Genomic DNA, 27,152 nt, shown 5'->3' on the forward strand with positions numbered 1-27,152 from the left:
CCAAAGGGCGAGCGTAACAGTTCGAGTAACGAAGGACTGGACAGGACGAAACAGGACTCTCCGGACTCTCTGGACTCTCTGGACTCTCTCGAGCCATCTGCTGATTGATATATTGGGCCCGGAAATTTACTGTAGGTGAAACCGGAGTGCATCGCATTAATCCCGAACCCGTTCTGACCTTTGATGGCCACCCAAATTGATTCTGTCTGCCGGCTATTTATATGCGAATACGAATACAATGCATAAGTTAAAGAAACTTATTTCACGAATAATGCCAATAAAACTTCCAGAACAATCTTGTAGCCCTGGGTAATTGCCTTTATAGCTTTGTGTATTTACATATGTAAATACCTACAAGTAAAAAACAAGACAGAATTCCTTAGCCGAGTAGTAAGGCCAGCTAAGCAGCATACTTAGCCGTCATCCAGATTTTATACCACATAATTATAGTTATTATAAGTTCGCTTAAAAACTGGAACTGCACTTGAAAGTGAGACTCTGCTTGTTGCGTCAATAGATTTGCTGATAGATTGATGGTATGGTGATTGAAAACGAAGTTCGACGTTCAAAGACAACGTGAGGTGTAAAGATCATTAGGCGCGAGTTTCGAATTCAAAATACGTGCATATACTGCTATTACAATATTAAAAGGCATTTCACAATGAAGACAACCACTTTGCGATGTTCCTTAGGTTGTTTAGGATGTGGAATTTTCAGCTTGAATGGCTCCTAATTTGCTCGGAGAAGTTGGCAGCGTTGGCAGCCTGTCTCGTTCATCCACACATCCCGCCAATCGCTATTTTCCGGAGCCGGGTGGATTGAGGCCGGGCGCCGTCTAATTTAATTACCGCAATTCGTGGGGGCGACGGCGAAGAGGGAGGCGTGGCACGCGCCTCTCCTGTTGCGCCAACAACAATGAAGTGCAGCCTGCTTAGAATAGCAATTAAGGCGATGAGAGTCGTCGACTCGGAGCCCAAAAAAGGAAAGCCAAGTTTGGAGACAAACTGTGTGCCACCCACTGTTAGATCCCAACCACCCACAAATGTGCGTGCACGTGACACAAAAAGAAGGCTCCAAGCGGCTTGGAGCACTGGAGTCGGAATCGCCCAGCCTTGGGGCTTCGCTTGTCCCCTCGAATCCGACGGCCCATTGATGTGTGGCCACAATTTCGTTTTCATTGAGCCAACTTTCGGTCGCCCATGCCCTGGGACCTTCGCCTACAAAGGTCCCCTCCTCTTCACCGGCCTTTGCACTCCAACTGAAATTTGCAACTTGTTCGGCAATTTGCCGGTGAGCAAAGCTTCCGGGATTAATCCATCCTTAGCTGCACAGTCAATTAATCCGGGAACTACCACTCAAATATGGCGAATACGGGTCTAAGATCTGAGCATTATAAGAGCTTTAAAGCTAGGATTGGGCATTCAGATTTTGGTGAATTTAACGCACACACTTAAAGTATTCGTAAATGGGTCAGTGTTATTTTTTAAGCATACCAATAACAATCTACGTGCCAGAATAGCTTAAATCGGACTAATAAAAGTCAATTAAAAGTTAACCAAAAGTCTATTGAATAAGGTCGCACTCTTACTGCTTGATAAAGCAATCGATTTCTGCGTTTTATATCCGTATTTCACACTTCCATTATCTTAAGATACAGGTAATTTACTGTAGCGTTTTCTCTCGAATTATTAAATGCTGTATTTCTCCCGAAGGCTAATAGGCTTAAATAGTTATAGATTCTTGAATAGCCTTCTGGCGAGCTTTAAGTACATGTACGGTCTCTGGTACAGGTTGTAGAAGTGGAAATTCAGTTTGGCTGCATTTATTCGCACCTGCTCCCTTCCACAAGCCGCCGAAAATGATGCATTCGGAATAATCGATGCTTGCTGGTTGTTTGCCAGGCCAAAACCCAGCTCATTGGGCCATCATGCCATCCTGCCATCAGAGGCAGTCCAACCTCCGTCCCCCGTCCCCCGTCCCTCGTCCTTCGTTTTCGTCCTTCGTCCTTTTGGCCATTCAGTTAGCCAGACTCGCAGTCGGGGGAGTGGCTTTTGCTTTGTTACCCCCGTTCATGTTTACGCTGCACTGAGACCAAAGAATTGCAAGTGCACCATCCACACTTTTCGTTTCAATTTCTACGCCTAAATGATTAATTAGTCGAGACATTTAAAGTTACCAAGTATGTATGCAGCATGAACCTGCTAAATTCCCATAAGTAATTACTGCCAAAACACAACGTATCTTAGCCACTGACAGGGTGAGATTTCTAATTGAAAATTTGCATCAATTATTTAGTGCAATGCATATGAAAAACATGCCATCAATACTTTCGGTTCAATTCGCAAGAGCTCGAGTTCTAAAGCATATTTTGTTAAATAAACCAGCAATGGCTATGGCTATTAATAAGTTGATCAAATAAAAGAGTTTTAATGAGGTAATAATCCGGTATTTAGTGCAAAAATCCACTTTGGACAAGCCAAAATCAAGAGCAGGGCCAAATACATCCATATTTCAAGCTGGTTTTCACCATTTTCAACCTTTTATCCACTTAACCGAATTCCCCGCAGTGCACTGCAGTCTGATCGGTGGGCTCATTGAATGATGCGTTTGATAATTTACGGCTTTGCTGATTGCACAGCTCTCCACATGGTTACCTCGTCCGGTTAAATCCTCCAGCACGGCCACTATCATCATCGTCATCATCCTCATCATCCCCATCATTCTCATCATCCTCATCATCATAACCAGATTCTGATTCTGATTCAGACTCAGAATCGAAATCGTAATCGGAGTCGGTGGGTGCAGTAAACACATCATCGCAGTGCAGTCGGTGAGCATCTGGCTCGCCGAGGTCTATGAATTAATTCCGCATTAATTTGCTTTAATTGCGAGAGCTGGGCGAAAACTTTAACGGCCACTTCCGCTTAATTTCACCGCATGTAAACATAACCATGACATTTAGCGTTATTCGGGAGTTTATGCGGCCACACAGTAGGGCCACTCCATTCCAGATCCTGGCTGCTAACTTTTGGCCAGGAAGCCAGGAAGCGGGATGCAGGGGGATTCCCCGGGTGGGTCGCGCCATTTAAGGCCACACTCGGTTGCGCCAGTTGCCAACGCCATTTTCCATTATCCGTTAGTTTTGCGCATTTCCGGTTCATGCGATTGCCGGCGCTGCAGTTGGACCCGGACCCGGACCCGGAATCGGCATCGGAGTTGCAGAGTTCGGGAGTTGCAGAGTCGGGGAGTTGCAGAGTCGGGGAGTCGAACTTGGCCGTGCAGCTGGAGCTGGAGCTGAAGGTGGCTCTACGAAGTCCGTAGCCCAGATCACAGGGGCGTGGTGCCAACTGAATGATGGCCGAGACTCCCTCCTCGCCATGCACATTCATTTTTAGCATCCCATTATGTTTGCAAAAGCTGCCGAAAGACTGCATGAAATATCAGGCCTTACTTTATATTTTAAAGTTTTTAGCAAATAAGCAAGCAGTTTGGTACGGCCATATACATACGTACATATACCAATTGAACTATTACTCTGATCCATTTTTATTGGATTTTTGTTTCGCATACTTGTGTCAATTAATAAATGTTTTTTATTGTCGTTCACCCATAGATATTACAAATAACATTAGAACTTAATGACTTAAGTGGTGCGATTTTGTTCATGTCCCCTGCTAACCACGCCACTGTTCCCACTAATACTCCGGAGATTCTCCTGACCTCCAATTGGACCCGAAAACACAATTGCTGCTGAATTTTTAATGCGCTTCGGATGTTACTGCGGTATACCTACGTACATACGAGGGTCGTTTGATAAGTCCGTGACTTTTTGTATTTGCCGCGCACCTGCTCTAAATACAACACTGCTCCTGTCAGCAGTTATCGATTAACAGCTGACTGTAAAATTTTGAGAAAGCTGCGTTTTTTGGTTTGCGTTTTATAGGCATTGAAAGCAGACGATCTCGTGAATTTTAACGAAAATGGAAAAAAGTGAATTTCGTGTGCTAATTAAGCATTATTTTTTGCGTAAAAAATCCATCACCGAAACCAAGGAAAGACTTGATAAATATTATGGGGACTCTGCACCATCAATTTCAATGGTTAAGAAATGGTTTACTGAGTTCCGTTGTGGTCGTACCAGTACAAGTGATGCCGAACGTTCAGGTCGCCCAAAAGAGGTCGTCATGCCAGAAATCGTCGACAAAATCCATGGAATGATATTGGATGATCGGAGAATGAAAGTGCGTGAGGTAGCTGAGGCTGTAGGCATCTCAACTGAACGGGTACATCACATTTTACATGAATATTTGGACATGAAAAAGCTTTCCGCGCGATGGGTGCCGCGATTGCTCACACACGACCATAAGCGCAACCGTGTGACCATTTCAAAGGAGTGTTTGGCGATGTTCAACCGCAATCCAAACGAATTTTTGCGCCGTTTCGTTACCGTAGACGAAACATGGATCCACCACACCACACCAGAGACCAAAGAACAATCAAGACAGTGGGTTTCTCCGGGTGAACGTGCACCAAAGAAGGCCAAGGTGGGTCTGTCGGCCAACAAGGTCATGGCCACAGTTTTTTGGGATGCACAAGGTATCATTCACATCGATTACCTTGAAAAGGGTAAAACGATCACCGGCGAATATTATTCAGAGCTTTTGGACAGATTCGATATTGATTTGAAGCAGAAACGACCGCATTTGGCGAAAAAAAAAGTGCTGTTCCATCAGGACAATGCACGGGTGCACACGTGTGTAGTCAGCATGGCAAAATTTCATAAATTGGGCTACGAACTGCTACCCCATCCAGCATATTCTCCAGATTTAGCCCCCTGTGACTATTTTTTGTTTCCAAACATGAAGAAATGGCTCGGCGGTAAGAGATTCGGGTCAAATGAAGAGGTCATCACAGAAACAAACGACTATTTTGAGGGCCTTGAGAAAACCTATTATTTGGAAGGAATAAAAAAATTGGAAAAACGCTGGACTAAATGTATAGAGCTAAAAGGAGATTATGTTGAGAAATAAAACGCTTCTTTGACGAAAAAAATATATTTTATTCAAAAAGTCACGGACTTATCAAACGACCCTCGTACATTTATTCGGGCACAAATACATACGAACATCGCCGAAAACGTGCAAATCGGGCAATTGCACTTTTAATTAAATTTGTATACGAATTTCTGTTTCGTTGCATTTCGTTTCGTTTCGTTTCGTTTTGGTTTGTTTCGTGGGGAAAAGCATCGGCAACTGTGTCAGCTGCTGCCCCCGGCTTCAAGTTTTCCTCGGAGTCAAGGTTTCGTCATCTCGCCCCTAGCGATTTAGCACCACCCAGCGCCCAATCTTGAACAATTTCCAAACACGCTGCACTTTTTATGCCCCTGTCCACACACATGTGCACGAGAGTGTGAGTGTGTCGGTGACTGTGCGTGTGTTTGTGTTTGTGTGTGTGTGGAGGCATCAGACAGATATATATCACCGGCGAGAACATACCTCTCCTTTCGCCGAAAGGAGCAAAAGGCGCAAAAGGACCTAAAGGAGCAGCGGCGGCCAAAGGCGCCAACACCACGAGCAACAAAGCAGCATTAACACCATCAAAGTTGGTAAACAGAGATACAGCACGTATCTAATAAAAGGCCACAACGTGATGCCAGCGTCGTGGTCGCGGCAAGCTCCTAGCGCCCCAGCCCCACCCCTCCCCTCTCATCCTGCCACAGGAGATGGGCGGACGCGAGCCGCAGTCACGACAGCGGGAACGGTCACGGGTTCGCAAGGTCACAGTCTCATATTCTCACGACATCACCTTATTTCACACTATTTGTTTATATGGATGAGCCAAGCAGGACTGCGAAAAATATTTTAGAATACATTTTACGTTTTGGGGCGTTAGATTGGGCGTGGCAACATGGGTCAACAAACTTGCGTGCCTGGAATCTGAATGCTTATTCTTAATTCTAGCTTTTATAGTTCCTGAGATCTCGATTTTCATACGGACGGACAGACATGGCCAGACGCGACTTGGCTATTGATTCTAATCAAGAATATATATACTTTATATGGTCGGAAACGCTTTCTTCTATCTGATATATACTCTTCAACGAATCTAGAATATAACTTTGTATCGCCAATCCGTTGTCATATGGAGACCATGATTATTTCAATTTCAGAAGGCGCAAGTAATATTTGCATCTACAAAACTTCAACATCTTCTTTTAGATTTCGATGTTTTTGGACGCAAATGTTTATGTGCCACCCTCCACAGGAAAATACAAAAAAAGTGCTAACTCTGATACATGACGGCATATAATCGAAAACGGTGACTGAATCCATCATCTCTGGCGGAATGTGGGGGCGTGGGACTGTCGACTGAGATTTCCTGTCACTGGCTGCAGTCAGCGGAGACCGTCGCCCGATGTCGCCGTTCAACTTACAATACTTTCATGCGTTTCGCTGAGACAAAACCCTGGAAAACGGAAAGCGGAAAGCGGGAGGCGGGAATGGGAATGGGAATGGGAAGGGAAGAGCAAAAAGGGAGGAAAGGATCTGGGGGAGCCGACTCCTTTCAGCGCTTTTGCCAGTTGATATCCTGCTTAAGGATGCGCTCAAGTACTTTCAAGTCACTTGGCAGCTGCTTAAGTTAACTTTTACTTGGCTTTGTCAGCGGAAAGGACGAGCCAGTCGCCGGGGGCAGGATGAAAGGATGAAAGGGGGGGGCCTCAGGTCGGGGGGTTCTGGGCCAGAACCATGAATGTGTTTCAATGTTGACGCAACAAGAGGCTGCGAAGGAGCGCCACAGGACGAAGGTCGTCGCCAGGCATACCTTTTCACCTTCTACTTCTTCTGCTCCTTACTCTTGGCCAACAAGCCCGCTTCCTTCCCGCCATTCCCTCGTAGCCAACGCCTGTTGTCCCCACTGCACTTGACTCAAGTAGCCTTCTCGACTGCTTCAAAGCGGCTAAAGTGTCGCCGCAACTGTTGCGGTTGTATCTACAACCAGGCGGGTTGCCTTGGCTTGGCTACCACAGACTTGGCTAACACACCAGGTCGGCCAACAACAAGCGCAGCGCCTCGGCAGCAAGCCATGCCAATCCATTGGCCAAGATAGGACGCCAAGTGGCCTACACTGCTAGAAATTGCAGGGAGATCAACGAAGTGCATTTTATGTTATGTTACTTCCGAGTGATTAGCTTCGTGAAGCCCCCAAACGTTTCCAATAATGACAAGTAAATTGTGAAACGCAAAGTACTTAAGCAACTTAAGCTTTAAAACAAACAATTGTTGTTTTACGCTCTTATTAGATATTATATTAGAATTATTAGATCCTTATATTAGAACTTTTTGTTTTTCTGTTTTTTTTTTTTTATTATTTAGCAGGATTAAATAACTGTGGAGTACGATAGACCAAAGAGATGACCTAAAAAATAAAAAAAAATAAAAATTAGTTAATGAATGCTTGAAAATATATATAAAAATAATAAATTAATGTACAAAATAGCTAGATGATCCTTGGATGTGAGTGATTTTGTAAGTAAATGCGAGTTCGAGTTAATAAGTGGGAAATTAGGAAAGCTAAACTCCTGGTTCAGTTTGTTGTGCTCGTCCAATTCCTTTCTTGTTTCTTGTCGTGCAATTTCCGTTTCCGTTTCCGCTCCGTCACTCTGCCAATTCCAATCCTTTAAAACATACGCATGTGTGTATGTGTGTGTATGTGTGTCTATACAAGGATATATCCACCCAGGCATGCCGATTCATTCGCCAAACACTTGACATTGTTTTGCAAGTTATTTTCGCATTGTTTGATTTCACTTTTAAATTTCATCTGCTTGCTCAGACACGGGGGTAAATACGAGTAATGCGCCAGCTCAGCTCCGCTTAGCTTACCTGCCCATTTTCCGATTTTCCACCGCTTTTCCACCGCCTTTCCACCGCCTCTTCAACCCCCTCCCACTGCCAGTTTCCGCCAGCTGCGCACTTGTATTTGGATTTGGTTATAAACATTTTAGTGGAATTACTTTTAGTTTAAGTTGCTTTAAGTAAATTGTGTCTGCTTTGTCTTCACCACTTTTCAGCATTTTAATTCCGTATGAGTGATTTGCCTTTAAGCTTCTATGAAATTTAAGCTTAAGCACGTAGCCTGCTAATGATAGAAGAACCCACATCGATTTTGAGATTAAATTTTACTTATTTTTATGAACCATCTTGTACGATATTCTATTTAAAAAAAATCCATTAAATGATTAAATAAAAATATATTTTTTTTTTGAAAACTTAAATAAAATCAATTTAAATAATAACTAAAAATAATTACCTTGAAAACGGCTTATAAATTATTTTAATATTATTTGCTTTTTTATTATTTTTTGTGTTGGAAAAGCATTAATGAAATAAAATATCACAGTTAAATGTGACGTTCATTAAATTAATTAATATGAACTTTTATTAAACTTTTTTTTACCATTTGTTTACCATTAAGAGTTAAATTAATTCATAATCATGGTGTTTTGAACAGATAAATATAATATAATATTTTACCTTTCGTTACTAAAACTCAATAACAAATTTTGTTGTAAGCAATCAGTTGGCTTTGAATATTCTAAAGCTACAGATGATGTTCCGAAATATCAACATAAGTAAACCCCGAAAGCCAGGCTAAAACAGCAAGATTCAGAGGCAATGCGAAACCATCATTTAAGTGAAGTCAGACTGTCAAACAAAGCGCCAAACAGACCCGTCTGTCGGCTCCCGGCTTGATGACGAATATTTCCGATTGGAAGAGGTGGAAAATATTTGGCTTTTGGGGCGACAATCGAAAGTTCAGGGCCACCAAGTGGGCAGCTTTAAAAGTGGCGCCCACAGCCATTGCAACACTGCACTAGTGCACCATTCATGCACTTGGAGGGTTGTGGTTGGGCCAAAGGTTAAGTTAAGCTCCGTTTGAGTTGAACTCGTGTTTCATTTCATTTCAGTTCGTTTCGTTACGATTCGGTTGTGGTTCTGCTTCAGGTTCTGCTGTTGGGTTCGGGGTTTTTGGTTTCCCATTGCCGTCTCCATCTCCATCTCCATCGCCATCGCCATATGCACTGGCAGTGCAATTGCCGCTTCCATGCCCCAGCCATTTTCATTCTCCTATTTTCTAGCCGACCCGAGTTTTCCTTTTTGCCTCCTTTGCTCGCGCGGAATGCAAAAAGGCAACGCACATGTTCCAGCTCCCTTTCCGTTTCTACGTTTTCCGCTTTTCCGACCGGCAAGCGGAAATACTTGAAATTCTTAGAGCTGCCCGGCAATCGAACTGCAACGGCCACTGCATCTGAACTTGCACCTTGGACTGCCAGCTAGCCAGCAAGGCAGCTAGGCAGCTAGGTGGCAGGAGCTACAGCTACCTGTAACCTGCAACCACCGATGCGCCTCGTTGCTGCACGAACACTGTGCCGCAAGAAGGCAGGCCCGCTTTTCCGACTTTTCCGACTTGGTCGCGGCCGAGGCACGAAGCCGGGAAGTCGGGAAGCCCAAGTGAGCCAATTGGACGAGGCTTTTTCGCACGGCCAGCAACATTGTTGCCGCCACTGGGAACATGCTGCTACGGCGCCAGCAACATGCAACAAGCAGCATGCAGCACGCAACATTTAACGTGCAGCACGCAAACGATTGCCCATTACTAATTATTAACGCAATTATTGTCGGACGGCTCAAAAGAGGGTGACTTCGATCTGGGTACGGGGATTTTCAGGGCCCGGGCAACTACAACGATGCAAATTAGCTAACGGAATTATGAGTGCAGTGGAGGAAAAGTTTCGCCTCCCTTCCTGCACTTTCCATCATCATAATCATCCGAATCATCATCCGCGCCGGCTCCAGCGTCATCCTCATCGTCAAAAGAAAAGGAAAACTTTCGTCAGTCGCCGCCTCTCCTCTCGGTTGCGAGTTCGGGTCCGGGTCCGGGGTTAATTTCAGTTTCTTATTGCAGTTAATTAAGTGAAACTTGAGTTGCCGTCAACGGAAAGTCGGGGAAAGTCGAGGAAAGTCGGGACGAGGAAAAGCGGACCAAAGGCGGCAAATGCTCAGTTTTAATTTATGCAGCGTCTTTCCATCCCACTTGCTGTGCATGTCAAATTGCTGACAATCAGCCGACAATCAGCCAACAATCCGAACAATGATAATCAAGTGCAACTCGCTGCCAGAAATTCAAAAAAGAAATAAGAAACGCCCAGCAAATGTCAGACATGCTGCTTTGGGCCAAAATCAAGGGTTTATAATATAAACTTTATATTCGCAAGGTTGATATGTGATTATTGAAGCTGCCTCTAGCCGGAATACTAGGATAAGCCCACAAAATGTTGTCAATAGAATATGTTGAATGGTCAAGAACTCGAAATTTGAATCAGATCTCTTGGCAATGAAGTTATAGCAATAACTCCACGTCTAGATATTGAAAACAATGTTGAACTCCGAGGCACAGTTTCTATAGTTAACGACTTTGTCAAAGCAAAACAATGAAACCACACATGTATGAATGCATCTCATATGAGTATATTGACCACTGAGCAAAACACTCTTAGCTTAAATTCCAGGAAATCAAATGACAGACTTTCTAGATTTACTTTCGCAAATTCTGTCCGCCATATATCTCAGTGGTATCTCAGTCGCTCGTTACCCCTGTGAATCTTAAAGAAGCCTTCGGTTTGGGGCTTTAAGACGTTGTACGCCACCCAGTCCTCCTGGTGCGGCCCATCATCATCTGGCCGGCAGTGTGGATTCAATTGGTTTGCCTCCAACCTCCCGGTGACCACCAGCCCACTGGGAGTCCCAAGGTGCAGACATGACTGTGATTGCGCCAAGGACATAAAGTATGCAGCACTCGCAGCGAGGACGAGCCAATGCCCACTGAATTCACAATGGAGTCGGGGGTAGTGGATAGTGGATAGTGAATCGGGACTCGGGACTCGAGTTGGTGGAGGGTGGAGGATGTCCACGTATAATCATCATAATGGCAAATTATATATAATAATAAAATATTTCGTGTCCGAACTAACAAACTTTGCCGATTCAATGGGTTCCGGAGAGCGTGTGTGCCACTGTGTTTTTCAATACACACTGCGTACGTGCAGTTGCCACATTCCATATCCCATATCCCCATATCCCCATTTCCCATGTTCCGTACTCAAATATCCCCATGCCGGTGCCCGCTACTCGATATTCGGATTCCCTGTCCGTGATGTCGACTTTAAGCAAATCCTTTTCAGCCAGTTTTCGGGACAATCCGGCAAACACTCCGGCTCACTTCACCCACCGACTTTTCCGCTCCGTCTCGCCATTTTCGTAGACGGCGTGACAATGGCCCGTTTCCAAATCAATCGTCTGCGTGACCATGCCACGCCCCCTTCCCGTGCGACGCCTTTGTGCGCTGCATGCAAAATTAGCCGGGGCGAGAGAAAATGAAATGTTTGGAGACCTTGAGTCCTCATCCTGCTTAGCTCCATCCCCCGGGGCATTATAGCATACCATCCATATATCCATTTCCGTTTCCGGCACTCGTCGCTTTCAGTTGCTTTCAATTCAGTGCGTGCCTCTCCGATTCGATGGCCCACGCCGGAGTCTTCGATTTTCGGGCCAATTAAGAAATGGCTTGCGAAAAAATATAAATAAATGTGCAGCCAATACGTATCTAATGCGAATTTAAACTCGCTGATTGCGCATCTGAAGAATTCATGTGCCCATCCTTCCTTGATAGCCACTTCGGCTTTACGACTAATTCAATTTTTAAGAAGGAAGTACTCATGTACATTACTTTAAAATATATACTATACTTATCAGTATTGGCATTACAGGCGTTTAAAAAGCAGAAAGAAAATAGGATTGATAAGTATTGTATTGATAAAATCGCATAGATCAGCTAGTTGACTAGCTGAAATTTTAAATATATTTCAGTGAGTAAAGTCTAGAACATGCTTGAATGACTAGTTCCCAAAATCTCTCTTGATGCACTGGTCGAAGATCTATTGGCAGGATCCGTTTCCTTATTTCCGTTGGAACTTGAAAGGTTTTCCACACTTCTGCACACGCAGACCAAGTCAATTTGCAACTTTTCCTGTCTCCCACCCAGTCTTCCCCTTACAGCACATTTTCCCAGCCCCTTTTCCCCCCTTTTGGAGGTGGCAACCGCAAGGCAGCTTCCTTCTTCTTCGTCTGCAAAGTGTTCCATTTCCTTTGTGCCGGGAAAATTCGAGGTTTGGAGTGGGCAGAGTGGGTGGGGCAGCTCTTTAAGTGTGGCAGCCGCGGTTTTCACTTCCACAGCCAAACGGCAAAGTTCAAAGCGAACATTTTCGATTTCGCCATTAATTAACGTTAGTAAATTAGCGGCTCAGGCGCAGACTGCATTGAAAATCTTTCCACAAGCTATCAACTGAGTACAGGTTCATTGAATCGCAATCAACAACACTTCGCACTTGATTTATTCGACTCGTGGAAAGCTTTAGACATTTTTATACCCGTTACTCGTAGAGTAAAAGGGTATACTAGATTCGTTGAAAAGTATGTAACAGGCAGAAGGAAGCGTTTCCGACCATATAAAGTATATATATTCTTGATCAGGATCCATAGCCGAGTCGATCTGGCCATGTCCGTCTGTCCGTCCGTCTGTCTGTCCGTATGAACGTCGAGATCTCAGGAACTACAAAAGCTAGAAAGTTGAGATTAAGCATACAGACTACCAAGACATAGAAGCAGCACAAGTTTGTCGATTCATGTTTCCACGCCCACTCTAACGCCCACAAACCGCCCAAAACTGCCACGCCCACACTTTTGAAAAATGTTTTGATATTTTTTCATTTTTGTATTGGTCTTGTAAATTTCTATCGATTTGCAAAAAACGTTTTGCCACGCCCACTCTAACGCCCAAAAACCGCACGAAGCTGCCACGCCCACACTTTTGAAAAATGTTTCGATATTTTTTCATTTTTGTATTAGTCTTGTAAATTTCTATCGATTTACCAAACAAACTTTCTGCCACGCCCACTCCAACGCCCACAAATCACCAAAAACTGTCAGAGTTGAAGACACTCCTTCGCACTTCCACTAGCTGAGTAACGGGTATCAGATAGTCGGGGAACTCGACTATAGCGTTCTCTCTTGTTTTATTTAGATTAAGGAACACAGTGAACTACAATTACTAGAAATGACTTGTCAGTCCTTTTCAAATGAAACTGAAAACGCGAAATTTGAAAATTGTGCTTATTAAAAAAATATAACACTATTCTTTTAGACTTGCTATTTTTAAGCAATACATTTCTTTTCTGGAGGAGCTAAGCAGAAACAGGCACTACGAAACAAAAATCGGAGTAAATTGTTTCACTTCTGCTCCATCACGTACATATTTAGAGCAGATTACATTGAAACCTTAAACACTGGACTTGTCGTTAATTCTCTAGAAATCGATCCTTTCAGGAAATGCCCATTCAGAGGCGTGGGCTGCGTCGCCCGAAGGGTCCGTCGGTTCGCCTGAAAAGCCATCAGGACAATGTGGTGGTCCGTCGGCAAGTTATAGTTTACAGATACAACAGCTGCCTCGGCACGATACTCCAACTGATGATAATCGAAGCCACCGGATGGGGCGGTAAACAACAAAAGTGACATTAAAGACACATCAGAATTCATCAAGCATCAAACTAATAGAAAAAGTTCTGGCAGCAGCCGGCCCTGTTTCTGGGTTTTTCCGACTGTCCTGTCCTGTTTGCTTCCAGATTTTCTGCCACTGCCACTGCCACTGCCACTGCGATTGCGACTGCCACTTTCCATCTATCCTTTCCATTTGTGGCCCCTTCGGCATTAAAGCTAAACAGTGAAAACAATTGCAGAGCTGCAGTTTCAATTCCTGCTGCACTTTCCAGGCCAGGACGGCGCAAAAAATTGATTTAAATGCAGGCGGCGAGCTGCATTACGAGCTTACTGGCCAGGACCGGCTCCAACTCCAGCTGCAGATCCAGCTCCAGCTCCAGCTCCAGCTCGGACTCCAACTCCGACTCCAACTGACTGTTTTCTGACTGGGCACTCGTTGAGTGACAAGCTCCTTGCCCGGGGCCATGTATCAAGTTGATGGCTGCCCGGTGGCAAGTGGCGGTGGCAACTTTGTTATGACCGTTAGCAGCTCTATTTGCCCAACTCGGAACCAAACTCCGATACACACTGGGAAAATAGTACCTGTGTTTACTTCTCTTCACTTTTATTATGATGCTGCTCAAAGCTTATTTTCTTCAATCAAAATTCCACTGCTTAATTAAATAATATTAATTAGCTAAACCATTACCCCATTATCTACGGTAATTGAAACCTTTTCGCCACAAGAGTATTGCAAAATTAAGGATTTCTTCCTAAAAAACAAAAAGAGACCCCTCCATTCACTCAATTTAAGAGTGAATGGCATTTTCTTGAGTGGACCTACTTCACTTCATGGACTCTGTAGCGAAGTTTACTGTGGAGTGGGATCTGCACTCCATCTGCATACTTAATGCATTTTCATTTTATTTCATTGCTTTAGTTTTGACCAGGCCAGCGGGAGGGGACGGTGGCAGGGGACGGGGTCATATCGTCTGGACCTGGTCAGCATCCCCTTGCATTTGGACTTGCACTTGGCCCGTATCTGTATCTGTATCTGTAGTTGTATCTGTAGCTGTATCTGTAGCTGTATCTGTAGCTGTGGCTCCATCTCCATCTCTATCTGAATCTTTATCTGCGCCTCGCTCCAACTATTTGCTCTACGGCTTGTCTTGTGTTTGCTTACTTTCATTTGTGTACTTGTGTTTCATTCGGTTAAGTGCTTCCTTGATTGTTTTGCCCGCGCCTGCTCCGTCTCCTTCTTTATTTCGAGCAATTTCGGGACGGGGGCCATTGCCATTGCCATCGCAATCCGCCATCCGCCATCCGCCATCCGCCCGCCCGAGGAGCTAGTGGTGCGTTGCGAGTTCCCTAGGCCACTTGTTAACAACATTGTTGGGGATTACGTCGGGCTTTTGACACCAATTGGCCACCGACGAGTCAATAAATATATGCAGGCATGCCCATGGACGGCGGTATCTGCCCAATATACAAGTATACAAGTATAGTCGCTCGATTTGCATGGATTATCCGGAATGTTTGTGTGTGCAGATCCTTTTCCCGCCGCCGTTGTTGCTGTTATAGCACCACAGCACCACAGCCATTGACCATAAACATGCAGCCTTTATGCATACATTATTTTAATGAATTATTGATTTCGTTCGATTCCATAACAACTTGGACGGGCTTCCAATATCAGCTCAGCAACAGCGAAATACTCTTATTTCGAGCAATGGTTAAGCAACCAGATACATGGCATTGCACTTGAACACGAGTTGAATTTCAAAAGATCGTTTTCAAATATCTGGGATGCTTCTGAAGAGTTTGTGGATTACAGAAAACTACTAAATAGTTAGTTGGATAAGAAAATCATTGCTTAGAGCATTAACTTGGAACATTACATTTAAATTCGATTAATATGCTAACAAATAATTTTGTGTAGTAGGGTAATTAAGTGAAAGGGTAGGGTACTGGTCGATAGGAACACGATTTTATGCAAATCTGTTAATAATTTTTTTATCGAGCATTGGCATTAACCTTTATGCCATAGTATCAGTAACTTTGTGAGAACTGCGCATCGAGAGCTTAAAGCCAAACAAGTTGTTTATGTGCATGTGTGCGTGGGTGTCGATGTTGTGCGTGTGTCTATTGCCATATAATTTATAATGCTTAATTTCCATTCAATCCATTTTGGCATTGTGCGGAGTATCTTACGCATTGATAACTGCTAACTGCCTTTGCCTCTTTCTCTTTCTTCCTGCTCTCCACTTGAGTGTGGGGGATTTCCCTTTTATTTCCTTTGTGCATTTGTGTGAGTGCGTGTGTACGAGTGTACTGGTGTGCGTGCCAGTTTTTGTGTGTGTGTGTGTGTGTGTGTGAGTGCAGTGTGTGGTGCGAGACTTGTGTGTGGTTTTTGTGGCCTAAAATAGCACTTTGTTGGCCCATCGAAAGGTTACCCAAAAAGGACGCATTAATGGAAATAATGGCGTATCTATTCAATTATATCGAAGCCGTTGCTTTGCCTTCAGGATCTCTGCTTTTTGGGGGTCAGGTGCTCCCCCGGATTCCGATACCGATACCAATCCCTTCGAAAAAGCGACTAGCCCTATAACCTCGCACCCGTGCGCCCTAATGGATGACAAAAGCACTCTTATGGACATTTTATGTTAGTGCATATTATTTATTATATTAAAAATCCATTAGTGATTTTTGAAACTTGTGGTCGCCGCCAGCCACATCTTTCATTTTCACATTGATTCGCGTTTTCGGTTTCACTACGGTTTGGTTCGGTTCGGTTTGGTTTGGTTTGGTTTGGTTTGGTTTGGCTCGGCATACAGTTTTCATTTTCCATTTACATTTTGGCCCTTTGGTCGAGACCAACCAAAGTGACGTCAATAAAATCGTCTGTCGCCATATTGTGGCCACTAATTGCATTTTGGTTAAGCCTGGGATGGATGGAGATGTGGCTTGGACTCTGAGCGGAATGTGAGTTTGCTGCTGGGGGGTCTGGATCTGCTTCTGGTTCTGGTACTGGTACTGGTACTGGTACTGGTTCCGCTTTGCATCTTGCAGTTAGCAGATAGCAGTTGGCAGATAGCCCGCTGCACTTGATTTAAGCCACCCAGACACGCCTACTCGTCCCACTTTTAAGGACAAAGTAGTGGGGGGAGTGGCTGGATGACAACGACAAAGTCGCGCCATTAATGCATAAAGTGGCAGAGATAAGTGCGAAAGCTGGGGGCGTGGTGGCAGCTTTTTATGCTGCCTCCCCCGCGGAACAGTCCCTCCTTGAGATCCATCTAACTGTTGCAGGGATTAAAGTTGCTTGCATAATTCCACGCGCATAATGAAGTCAACTGCAAAGACACAAAAATGGCGCCCGACAAAAGGAAAAGCCCAAGAAGTGACGTTAAGTGACGCCGCTCAGGGAAGAGTTACCAAAACAATTAAAGCATGGCTAATTTCAATTTAAAGTCAAACAAATCCCTATATAATAGTACAAAAGAGTTTATTTGAAGAGGGCTCAGTTTTGTGAGTAATTTATTTTATAACATTAGTTGGAGATAGATCATCCACCCCCCCTTTACTTGTAAAGCTCAAGTCCCTGTTTGACTAATGCGCTGGATTATTCCTCACATTTGCCAGATCATCCGATGCAAATACTTATACTTGGCCGCTGGGCTGCCCTTCGACTCCTTTGTCCTTTCACAATGGAAAAGAGGGCATTTCAAATCCAATTTACTTAGTCATCGCACTCAAAGGAGGTCGGAAACGAGGAAACGGGTGGGTCAGTTCAATGGCCATTTGTATTCCGATCCGTTCCGTTCCGGTTGGGTCGGTGTCTCTGTATCGGTCTCTGTATCGGTCTCGGTCTCAGTGCATTAAGCAGTTTATCACGTTAAAAAGATTGAATAGATCCAAGCCATTCGGGCACAAAGGATATCTTTACTGGCACAATACTATACAGCCCGGCGCGCTTCTTCAGCTCACTTGTGTAGCAAGCAGGCACACTACCGTAACATACACACAGTGATTGTACATACAGTCCTAGATATACATACTCTTAGTTTTAAGTACAATTTTACGCTAATGTTAAGATCGTGCTTACGGACACTACTTTGTGCGTCCCGTTCGCACGATCAGCAACTGACACACCAATACATACATGTAATAGGCTAAGAAGGAACGGAACGAAGAAATAAAGAACACTTCGTTTGTGACAAGAAGAGAGAACGGCCGCATTTGAATCGCCTCCTACAAATTCAGAAGTGGGATTACTGTGAATTTTTTTTTCACAAAAAACTCAACCTACGAAGCAAAGTAAAAACAATATCTTTAAATATAATCAAATGGAAACCATCGGTGCGGACGATTATACAGCAGCAGAACTGCGCAATTGGTGTGAAAAGCTCAGCATGCAGAAAAGCGGTAACAAGGCCACGCTTGCGGCGCGATTGAACGGTGTGCCCCCAGAAGCCCGAGGAGTTTGCCCGGTGATTGGCGAATTAGAAGGCGAAATCGCTAACAATGATTTGGAGCACGAAATCGTCGGAGAGTCAGCACCAGAGGTCGACATGGAAAGCCCAAGGAGCATGATCGAGGACGCCGCCGCTGGAGTGGTGCCGCCAAGCAGCGAACACTGCACCAATGCTGAAAGCATGAATGTTCATGACGACGCCAGGCCCTCAACATCTACCAATCATCGCGATTCGGAGTTGGCACGCGAGGAACATTTTCCAGAAGTTTCTACGCAGTTCGACGCCATGCAGCGTCAACTAAGGCTGCTCCAATTGGAAAACGAAATGTTGAAATTGGAATCTGCTCGACGCCATAACGCTGCCACATCGGATCAAAACAGCGCTGCCACATCGGATCAAAACAGCGCTGCCACATCGGGTCATAACAAGGCTACCCCACTAATTCGAAGCAGTGTTGCCAAACCAAATCAACACAAGGATGCCACTCAAGATCAAGAAGTCGCTGGCGGAGATGCCAGATCGGAGGAAGCATTTGTAAATAAACAAACATTGCTAGCAATGGCCAAGGAAATGATTCCGATATTCGACGGTGCTTCTAACAACAAACTCAATGTTAGCACATGGGTCGCCCAGCTCAACGCGGTCTCAAAAATGTTTAAGCTAAGCGACGATGTAATTCGCATGCTAGTGATGTCCAAATTAAAGGACCATGCTCAAATTTGGTTGCACTCTTCGGAACGTTTGCTGACTTTGCCGGTTCAAGAACTTCTATTTCAACTTGGTGAAGCTTTCCACGGTAAGGAGAGCAAAATAATATCTCGACGCAAGTTTCAAGAGCGCAAGTGGAAACCGTCGGAAGATTTCTCCACATACTTCAAAGAAAAAACGCTGTTGGCTACACAGATTCGAATAGACGATGAGGAGCTAATCGACAACATCATTGAAGGGATTCCCGACTCCCTTCTACGACAACAGGCACACATGCACTGTTTTAATTCGTCTGCGCAGATGTTGCACGCATTTGCCAAGGTCTCGTTACGTAAACCGCTACTTTCTCCGGCTGGACGTGTTAAGGTTTCGTTCGATAAGGAACCTGGTTCGGCGCCTCCAAAAAGGTGCTTCAATTGCAATGCTGTTGGGCATTTCGCCGCCGACTGCCGCAAGCCCAAGCGCGAGTATGGAGCCTGCTACGCATGTGGCAGTAAGGATCATCTGGTGTACAACTGCACTGAGAGGAAGTTCGTATCCGACAACGAATATGTAAGACCGTTTAAGATTTATTTTAGTTCAAAACCTAATGAATGCCTGTTTTTAGAATGCCTAATCGATTCTGGAAGTCCAATTAGTTTCATAAAGAAGTCATACGTCGAAAAAATTTTGAAAAAGGAAGATATTACGTTAAATGGAAAGATTCTTAAAAATTATTTTGGCTTAAACGGTAGCCCTTTAGATATAATTGGAAAAATATCATGTTTCGTTATTATCAATAAAGAAATTCTAAATTTTGAGTTACTAATTGTGACAGACAGATCGATGGCATATGGAACAGTTTTGGGAAGAGATTTTATGAAAATTAGTAATTTTAAGATTGTTAGGGAAAAAGATAGTTCAAATGATAGACATTGCGAAAATGATTGTTTAAATGATAGAAACTTTGAAAATTTTATTGCAAATGATAGACATTGTGAAAATGATCGTTCAAATGATAGAAATGTTGAAAATTTTATTGCAAACGATAGATATTGTGAAAATTATGATTCAAATTCCGGAAATGCTGTTTTAAATAATGAAAATTCTGAAGATAATGGTTTAAATGATAGAAAATCTGAAAATGACGTGGCTAATGTCAAAAATTATGGAAATAAGTGTTCAATTAATATAAATAATAGAAATGAGAGCAAAACAAGTAGTCCTTATGACGGATTAGAAATACTATCAATTGAATACCCCGATCCAATAGAATGCAGTCAGTTAAATATTAACGAGAAGTGTGAATCGAATCTAAGAAACAGATTAATAGACGTATTTGATAAACTTTATGTGAATGCGAAACGTCCAGAAATCCCAGCAGTAAAATGGGAAATGAAACTTAATTTTGACAACACAAAACCATTCAATTATCCTCCAAGGCGATTATCATATGCAGAAAAAAGTCAAGTTCAGAATTTATTAGACGATTACTTAAAAGACGGGATTATACGTGCAAGCGAGTCAGAATATGCATCACCAATTGTTCTAGTTAAGAAAAAGTCAGGAGAATTAAGAATGTGCGTTGACTATCGAACTCTCAACAAAAACATGCTAAAAGACAACTACCCTACTCCATTGATAGACGACCTTATTGATAAACTTTCTGAAAAAGTAATTTTCACCAAATTAGATCTTAGAAACGGGTTCTTTCACGTGCATATGCACGAGGACTCAATTAAATACACCGCGTTCACTACACCTATGGGACAGTACGAATGGCTCAGAATGCCGTTCGGCTTACGAAATGCCCCCGCAGTTTTTCAGAGATTTGTAAATAGAATTTTCGCAGATTTGGTAAAAGAGGACAAGGTCCTCATTTACATGGACGATATTTTGATAGCAACAAAAGATAGTAAAAGCCATATAGAAATACTAACAGAAGTGTTTAAGCGATTAGTAGATAACAAACTGGAATTAAGAATAGACAAATGCGAATTCCTTCAAAGTGAAATAAAGTACTTAGGATATGTAATATCAGGTGATGGTATTAAACCAGATTCAAAAGGCATGCAAGCAGTAAGAGATTTTCCAATGCCGACAAAAACTCATGAAGTTCAGAGTTTTCTGGGGTTGTGCTCCTACTTTAGACGATTTGTAAAAGATTTTTCAACAAAGGCAAAACCTTTATACGATCTTGTACGAAAAGATAGAAAATTCGATTTCGGTGCGACAGAGTTAGATTGTTTCGAAACATTAAAAAGAAATCTTCTAGAAGCTCCTATTTTAGCATTGTACAGCCCTACAGATCCAACAGAACTACATTGCGACGCTAGCGCTTTAGGGTTCGGTTCTATTCTTATGCAGAAAAAGAAAGACAATAAGTTTCATCCAGTATTTTACTTTTCAAAACGAACGACTGATGTTGAAGCAAAGTACCACAGTTTCGAATTAGAAACCCTCGCGGTGATTTACTCTTTGCAACGTTTTAGGATTTATCTTCAAGGAATTGAGTTCAAAATAGTCACAGATTGTAGTGCTTTTACTCTAGCATTAAATAAAAAGATTTAAGTCCAAGAATAGCCAGGTGGGCGCTGTTTCTACAAGATTATGATTACATCTTAGAACATAGGTCCGGTAAGCGCATGCAGCACGTAGATGCACTAAGTAGAAATACAAACATACTAACAATTGATTGTAACTCTTTTGAGGAAAATTTAATTATTTGTCAAAGCAGAGACGAGAAGATCAAAACGATAGCTAAACAGCTACAACAATCAGAACTCAAAGGTTACGAAATGCGTAATGGAATAGTTTATCGAAAGAAGGATAAGGAAGTTCTCTTATTCTATGTACCGAACGAAATGGAAAGCCACGTGTTGTTTAATTATCATGATCAATTAGGACACGTTGGAATAGACAAAATGGTAGAAGTTATTTCAAAAAGCTATTGGTTTCCCAAAGTTAGAGAGAAATGCAAGATACACATTAGCAATTGTTTGAAGTGTATAGCTTATTCTGAAAAGTCTGGAAAAGAAGAGGGATTCCTTCACAACATTCCCAAAGTAAATATTCCATTTGATGTAGTACATATAGACCATTATGGTCCTGTTGATAAAAGTAGGTCGAACAAACACATATTAGTGATTATAGACGCGTTTACAAAGTTCGTAAGACTATATCCTGCAAAAACAACAAAATCAAAGGAAGCAATAGTTGCATTAAAGGACTATTTTAGGGCTTACAGTAGGCCAAAATGTATTATTTCGGACCGCGGGACATGTTTTACCTCTGGGGAATTTCAAGATTTCTTGAAAGAAAGTGAAATAAAACACATAAAGATAGCTACCGGTTCTCCACAGGCTAATGGTCAGGTCGAAAGGGTGAACAGAAGCATAGGTCCCATTATAGCTAAGTTAACTGAACCAGACAAAGGACTGCATTGGGACACTGTTTTAGAAATGGTCGAATATGCGTTAAATAATACAATGCAAAGATCAATTAACCAACATCCAAGTAAAGTTCTGTTTGGAGTATCTCAAAAAGGCAGAGTTATAGATAGTTTAAAAGAAAGGTTAGAAGAAATAAATAAAACAAATAATGACATAAATTTTGAGAAAATTAGAGAAAATGCTGGCAAAAACATCAATAAATTGCAAGAATACAACAAGTTACGAACAGACTCGAAAAGGAAAGATCCTTATAAGTATGAAAAAGAAGATTTGGTGATGATCAAGAATTTCGACTCGCATATAGGCGTATCCAAAAAATTAATCCCCAAGTTCAAAGGTCCATATAGAATAACAAAAGTTTTGCGTAACGATAGGTATGTCGTGGAGGACGTTGAAGGTTTTCAACAGTCTAGACTTCCATACAAGGGAGTTTGGGCAGTAGCAAATATGCGCCCATGGATAAACAAAAGTAAAAGTTAACATGTTTGTAGAGATCAGGAGCTCTCCGGTCAGGATGGCCGATTGTAGCAAGCAGGCACACTACCGTAACATACACACAGTGATTGTACATACAGTCCTAGATATACATACTCTTAGTTTTAAGTACAATTTTACGCTAATGTTAAGATCGTGCTTACGGACACTACTTTGTGCGTCCCGTTCGCACGATCAGCAACTGACACACCAATACATACATGTAATAGGCTAAGAAGGAACGGAACGAAGAAATAAAGAACACTTCGTTTGTGACAAGAAGAGAGAACGGCCGCATTTGAATCGCCTCCTACACTTGGTTTGGTTGGCGGTATGGAATCTCGCATCCAATGTCAGCACAACCATAATCGATATGAAGTGGTGCAAAAGTACTACGTGAATCAAAACAGATCCATCCTAGTTTCTACAATCCCATACCTGAGAAATCAGTTGTCAGACAGAAACACTTACCCCTCTACCTATATACATATACCCAAGCCTATAGCTTTTGAGCTCAGTTTGCTTAAATGGCCACAAAAATTTTGTTTTGCAGAAAGCCCAGTTTCTAGAGTACCTCATGGATAATTGTTACACTTTAGAAATAGATGTACCATATTAGATGTGACAGATGTGCCCCAGATGTCCCACAAGATCCATAGCATGATTAGCTTTTCGTGAGTTAATCTATTTTTGGTAGGCAAACTGGCGAGTAAAGAGCCATTGCCCTGAGCAATAAGAAATATTTCAAAGCACCCCCACCCTGTGGACATGTACTCATATCTATCTCTCCCACATGGGCCCGCAGCTAATTGAGTCATATGTCAAGTGGAAATCGGGCAATCTAATGCCGCAGAGGAGGCGCAATGCAATTCGCATTGACTGCCAACCAGGGAGCAATCTGCTTCTTTGATTTTAAGTTGCCCATTTGCCATAAAAAATGAATGCCCACCGCCTTCTCCTTCTCCTTCAGCTTCTGGCTTCCTGGGTTTCTGGGTTTCTGAGTTTCTGGGCTTCTGGGTTTCTGGTTGCGGGGGAGTTATGGTCGCTCACCGGACTTAGTGGCTGAGGCGGGGGCGTTTTTGAAGGTTTTTAATTGAAAACAAACAAGGCTTAAGCCAACTTTGGATCTCCGGGCCACCTTTGACCCACAGCCACCTCGCAGATTGTTTGCATGCGTGTCGCTGACGTTGACAGTTGGCCGGGGCGGAAGACTTGGATTTCGGGGAGATTTCAGTTTGGGGGTTCAGTTCGGGGGCTGAAGGGTTACGGCTAAGGGGCGGCGTATCTGCAGACAGTGGAAGCTTGTGGGTTGCCCAAAGTGGCCATCGAAAGTGAAATGTGAGCTGCGCACTCCACTGCCAAGGTGGCTTATTTTTGGAAGGGGGGGTGCAGAGGCTGGGAGTTTGAGAGGTTCCGGAGCGGAGCATAAAAGTGAAAAACAATTGAACCCTTGGGCGAAATTGGTTTTGACAATGTAAATAAATAAAACACAAGCATAAATATTTACTGCTGACGGCATTTTCGTTAAGGGCTTAGGCTGCCAGTGCTGTTGGGGGTTTTTTAGGGGCTTTCAGGGGGTCGGAAATGAGAGGCGAATCCCAGCGTAAGCACGGAGATTACAGGGGCTCAGTAAAGTAAATTTTCGAATGGGTTTCCACCAGAGGGTGAGGCTGTTGTCAAAAGGATTTGCAGCTCATTTCATCCCCAGGACCCCACAAGCCGAACCCTTTGGCCTTGCTAGCCCCACTGCTAATATTTGATTGTGTTGTCGGGTCAATGGGCAACACAAGTTTAAAACTCAACTGGCCAAAAGCAGAGGCAGAGGCAAGTGCTTGCAGGTTTGGGCATTCATGCAGCTCCATGCTCGAGACATTTGCGATTAGTGAGCCGCCAGAGTTACCTGCCTTGTGCAGTCCCAGCTTCCAGCAACAGGTGGCTCCTCGAAGGGCGAGGATGGTAAGTGGCCCAGCTCCTTTGTTGTCGCACAGATCAGCTCGCATTAGGCCAACATTTAGGCTCCAATTTGTGTGTAATTAATGCTCGACCACGAGCCAAAATCCAGAACAGTCAGTCTCGGACGAGCATGGCTTAATTGTTCGACTGGCAGAGGTGGCGGGCCGGGTCGCCTTTAGTCGGGATTACTTCTTTATTAGCCAGATACATTTCCGAGAATATGTACCGAACTAATTGCCAAATTGATTTCCAACTTCCACATTCCCCTTTTCAATTATGCAAATTGTGTATTCATTGGTAAGCTATGTATCTGTTTCATGTGTACAAATAGTTTGCAAACTGAAATTGGCTTTAATTGATTAATTCATTGTTCTATTATTTAAAAATTCACCTGCTAAAAAGTTACTGAACAAGCAAGTGTCCAACCCAAAAAAAAAAATGTTTTAAACAATTCTAAATTAATGCTTAAACTTAACTTAACCATTACTGCATGCCATTCAAAGAGGACTCTTAACAAATCGTAAGTAGGCTCCATTATGAGCAGTGAGGACGAAGGCTTTGGGATCGAACCGCATCTCCGGCAGGCTCCTCTCGCAGAGCTCCACCCGGAAGTGCTTTAGGATGTGCAGCAGTCCAACTTTGATCTCCAGCTGTCCCAAAAGTGTCCCAATGCAACCTCTTGGTCCCGCGCCGAAGGGCAGATACGTCATGGGATGGTGCTGTTGCCGTTGCTCGGCCGAGAAGCGCTCCGGGTCGAAGAGTTCCGGGTTGGGCCAGTACTGTGCATCTCGATGGAGTCCCAATACTGAAATGTAGACAGGCGTGCCAGCGCGCAGTTTGAATGGCGAACCACCGTTCCACGGCGCGAGATCATAGCCTGTGCGGGAATTGCAGCATCGGTCGAGGAAAGCTGTGGGCGGATAGAGTCGCAGGACCTCATCAACCACCTGTCGCAGGTATGCCAATCCGGTGACGGTGTCGCAGCTCAGTTGCCGATCTTGGCTAGACTGCAGGGCAGCGCGAAGCTCCGCGCGCAGCCGGTTCTGGATCGTGGTGTTCTTGGCCAGCTCGTACAGGCCAAAGGTTATGGTGGACGACGAGGTGTCGAAGCCAGCCAAAAGCAGAAAAGCAGCCTGGGCTGCGAAGAAATCTGGCCGATGGATAACGCTTTCCGCCGACTCCGAACGCTTCAGCTGCAGAAATATATCGATCAAATCGTGGCGCTTCTCGCCACTTTCAGCGCGTTGGGAAAGAACGTAGTCCATGGACTTGCGCATGAACCGCTCGTATTCTTCGGAATAAAGATGGGTGCGAACCCGGTGCGATAGTCGCGGAAAGAAGAACATTGTGAAGAGATGCAAGAGGCGCTTTGGCCTGGGGTCGTTGACCTCAATGCACATGCGACGGAACTCTGCCTCCGGATTTTGCAGACTGTGCGCCTCAATGCCAAAGGCCAGTGATGCAATAATGTCCGTGGTGAAGAGAGCGCACAACTGCTTGACCTCCAGCTCCATGCTGTCCCTGCCGCTGAGCTTCTGCTCCATATGCTCCTCGAGCTTCTGGCCAATGTTTTCCAGAAGCCCGTACATCTGGCGCACCTTTCCGGCCGCGAAGAAGGGCGCAAAGATCTTGTGCGTCTCCCGCCAAGTCTCGTATTTGGAGAAGAAAAGGTTCTGCGAACCCATTGTGTCACGAGTGGGGTCTGTCGTCTCAAAGCGGCTCGAGAATTGGGCAAAGTCTTCCACCATAATGCGCTTGATCAAGGCCGGATCTCGAAGAAGGAGGGCATGGTTGTGCAGCACGTGGATTCCCACGAAGGCGCGCCCGGCAGCCTCCTTACTCTCGTACAACTCGCGAAACTGATCGCCAAAGCAGCAGGCTCCGCGCAAAAGGCTCCACACATTCCCCACAAATGGAGCAGCCGGCACAAAGGGGACGCCCAGACGTCGCCAGTGACCGAAATGTCGAAGTTGCCACAGCCAAACGATCACCAAAACAAGTACACATCCACTGCCCACGACAACGGGGAGCAGAACGAGGAGGAATCCAGCGGCCAAAGCAGCCGCAATAAGTGAAAAAAGCACGATAATCATGCTTACTGGAAGAGTGTCTGAACAGAACTGCACTTTGCACGGTATGTGCACAGTTACTATACGAGTGTGTATGCACCATCTTAATTGATTGTTCGTCGCTATTTACAGCTTTGGCTTATCTTATCTGAAACAGCTATTGCGGGTGACAAGGGTAGTAGGTAGGTGGCAGGGTAGTAATCCGATCGCACCTATGCGAGTTCATTGATAATTTGTAAGTTTAAAAAATATAGTATAATAGTAAAGGGTGTTTTTTTTAGAGGTATAGAACTTTAAGTTGGCATTACTGTTCAAGATGGCGACCGATTTAACAGCTGTCAAGTGATTTATTCTCAGTTTGGTTTGGCAATTCGTCATGCGTGCTTACAAAATCCAACTCGTGCAAGAATTGAAACCAAACGATCATCAAGCAAGGCGTAGATTCGTCGA

General features: G+C 43.9%; 2 protein-coding genes across 2 annotated transcripts; one reads left to right on the forward strand and one right to left on the reverse strand.

The window, feature by feature from the left end:
* The first annotated feature begins 17,590 nt into the window (after positions 1–17,590).
* LOC120456938 lies at positions 17,591–19,583 on the forward strand. Its single transcript, XM_039644077.2, has 2 exons — positions 17,591–19,327; positions 19,383–19,583. The coding sequence occupies exons 1-2, from the start codon at positions 17,939–17,941 to the stop codon at positions 19,389–19,391; spliced, it is 1,398 nt and encodes a 465-aa protein (XP_039500011.1). The 5' UTR covers positions 17,591–17,938; the 3' UTR covers positions 19,392–19,583.
* Positions 19,584–24,905: 5,322 nt separating this feature from the next.
* On the reverse strand, positions 24,906–26,776 carry LOC120456436 (probable cytochrome P450 6t1). Its single transcript, XM_039643269.2, has one exon. It carries the CDS (start codon positions 26,724–26,726, stop codon positions 25,131–25,133), a length of 1,596 nt encoding a protein of 531 aa, XP_039499203.1. The 5' UTR covers positions 26,727–26,776; the 3' UTR covers positions 24,906–25,130.
* Positions 26,777–27,152: the final 376 nt, after the last annotated feature.

Source organism: Drosophila santomea, chromosome X (genome assembly GCF_016746245.2).
Source record: "Drosophila santomea strain STO CAGO 1482 chromosome X, Prin_Dsan_1.1, whole genome shotgun sequence".
NCBI classification, from domain to species: Eukaryota; Metazoa; Arthropoda; class Insecta; order Diptera; family Drosophilidae; genus Drosophila; species Drosophila santomea.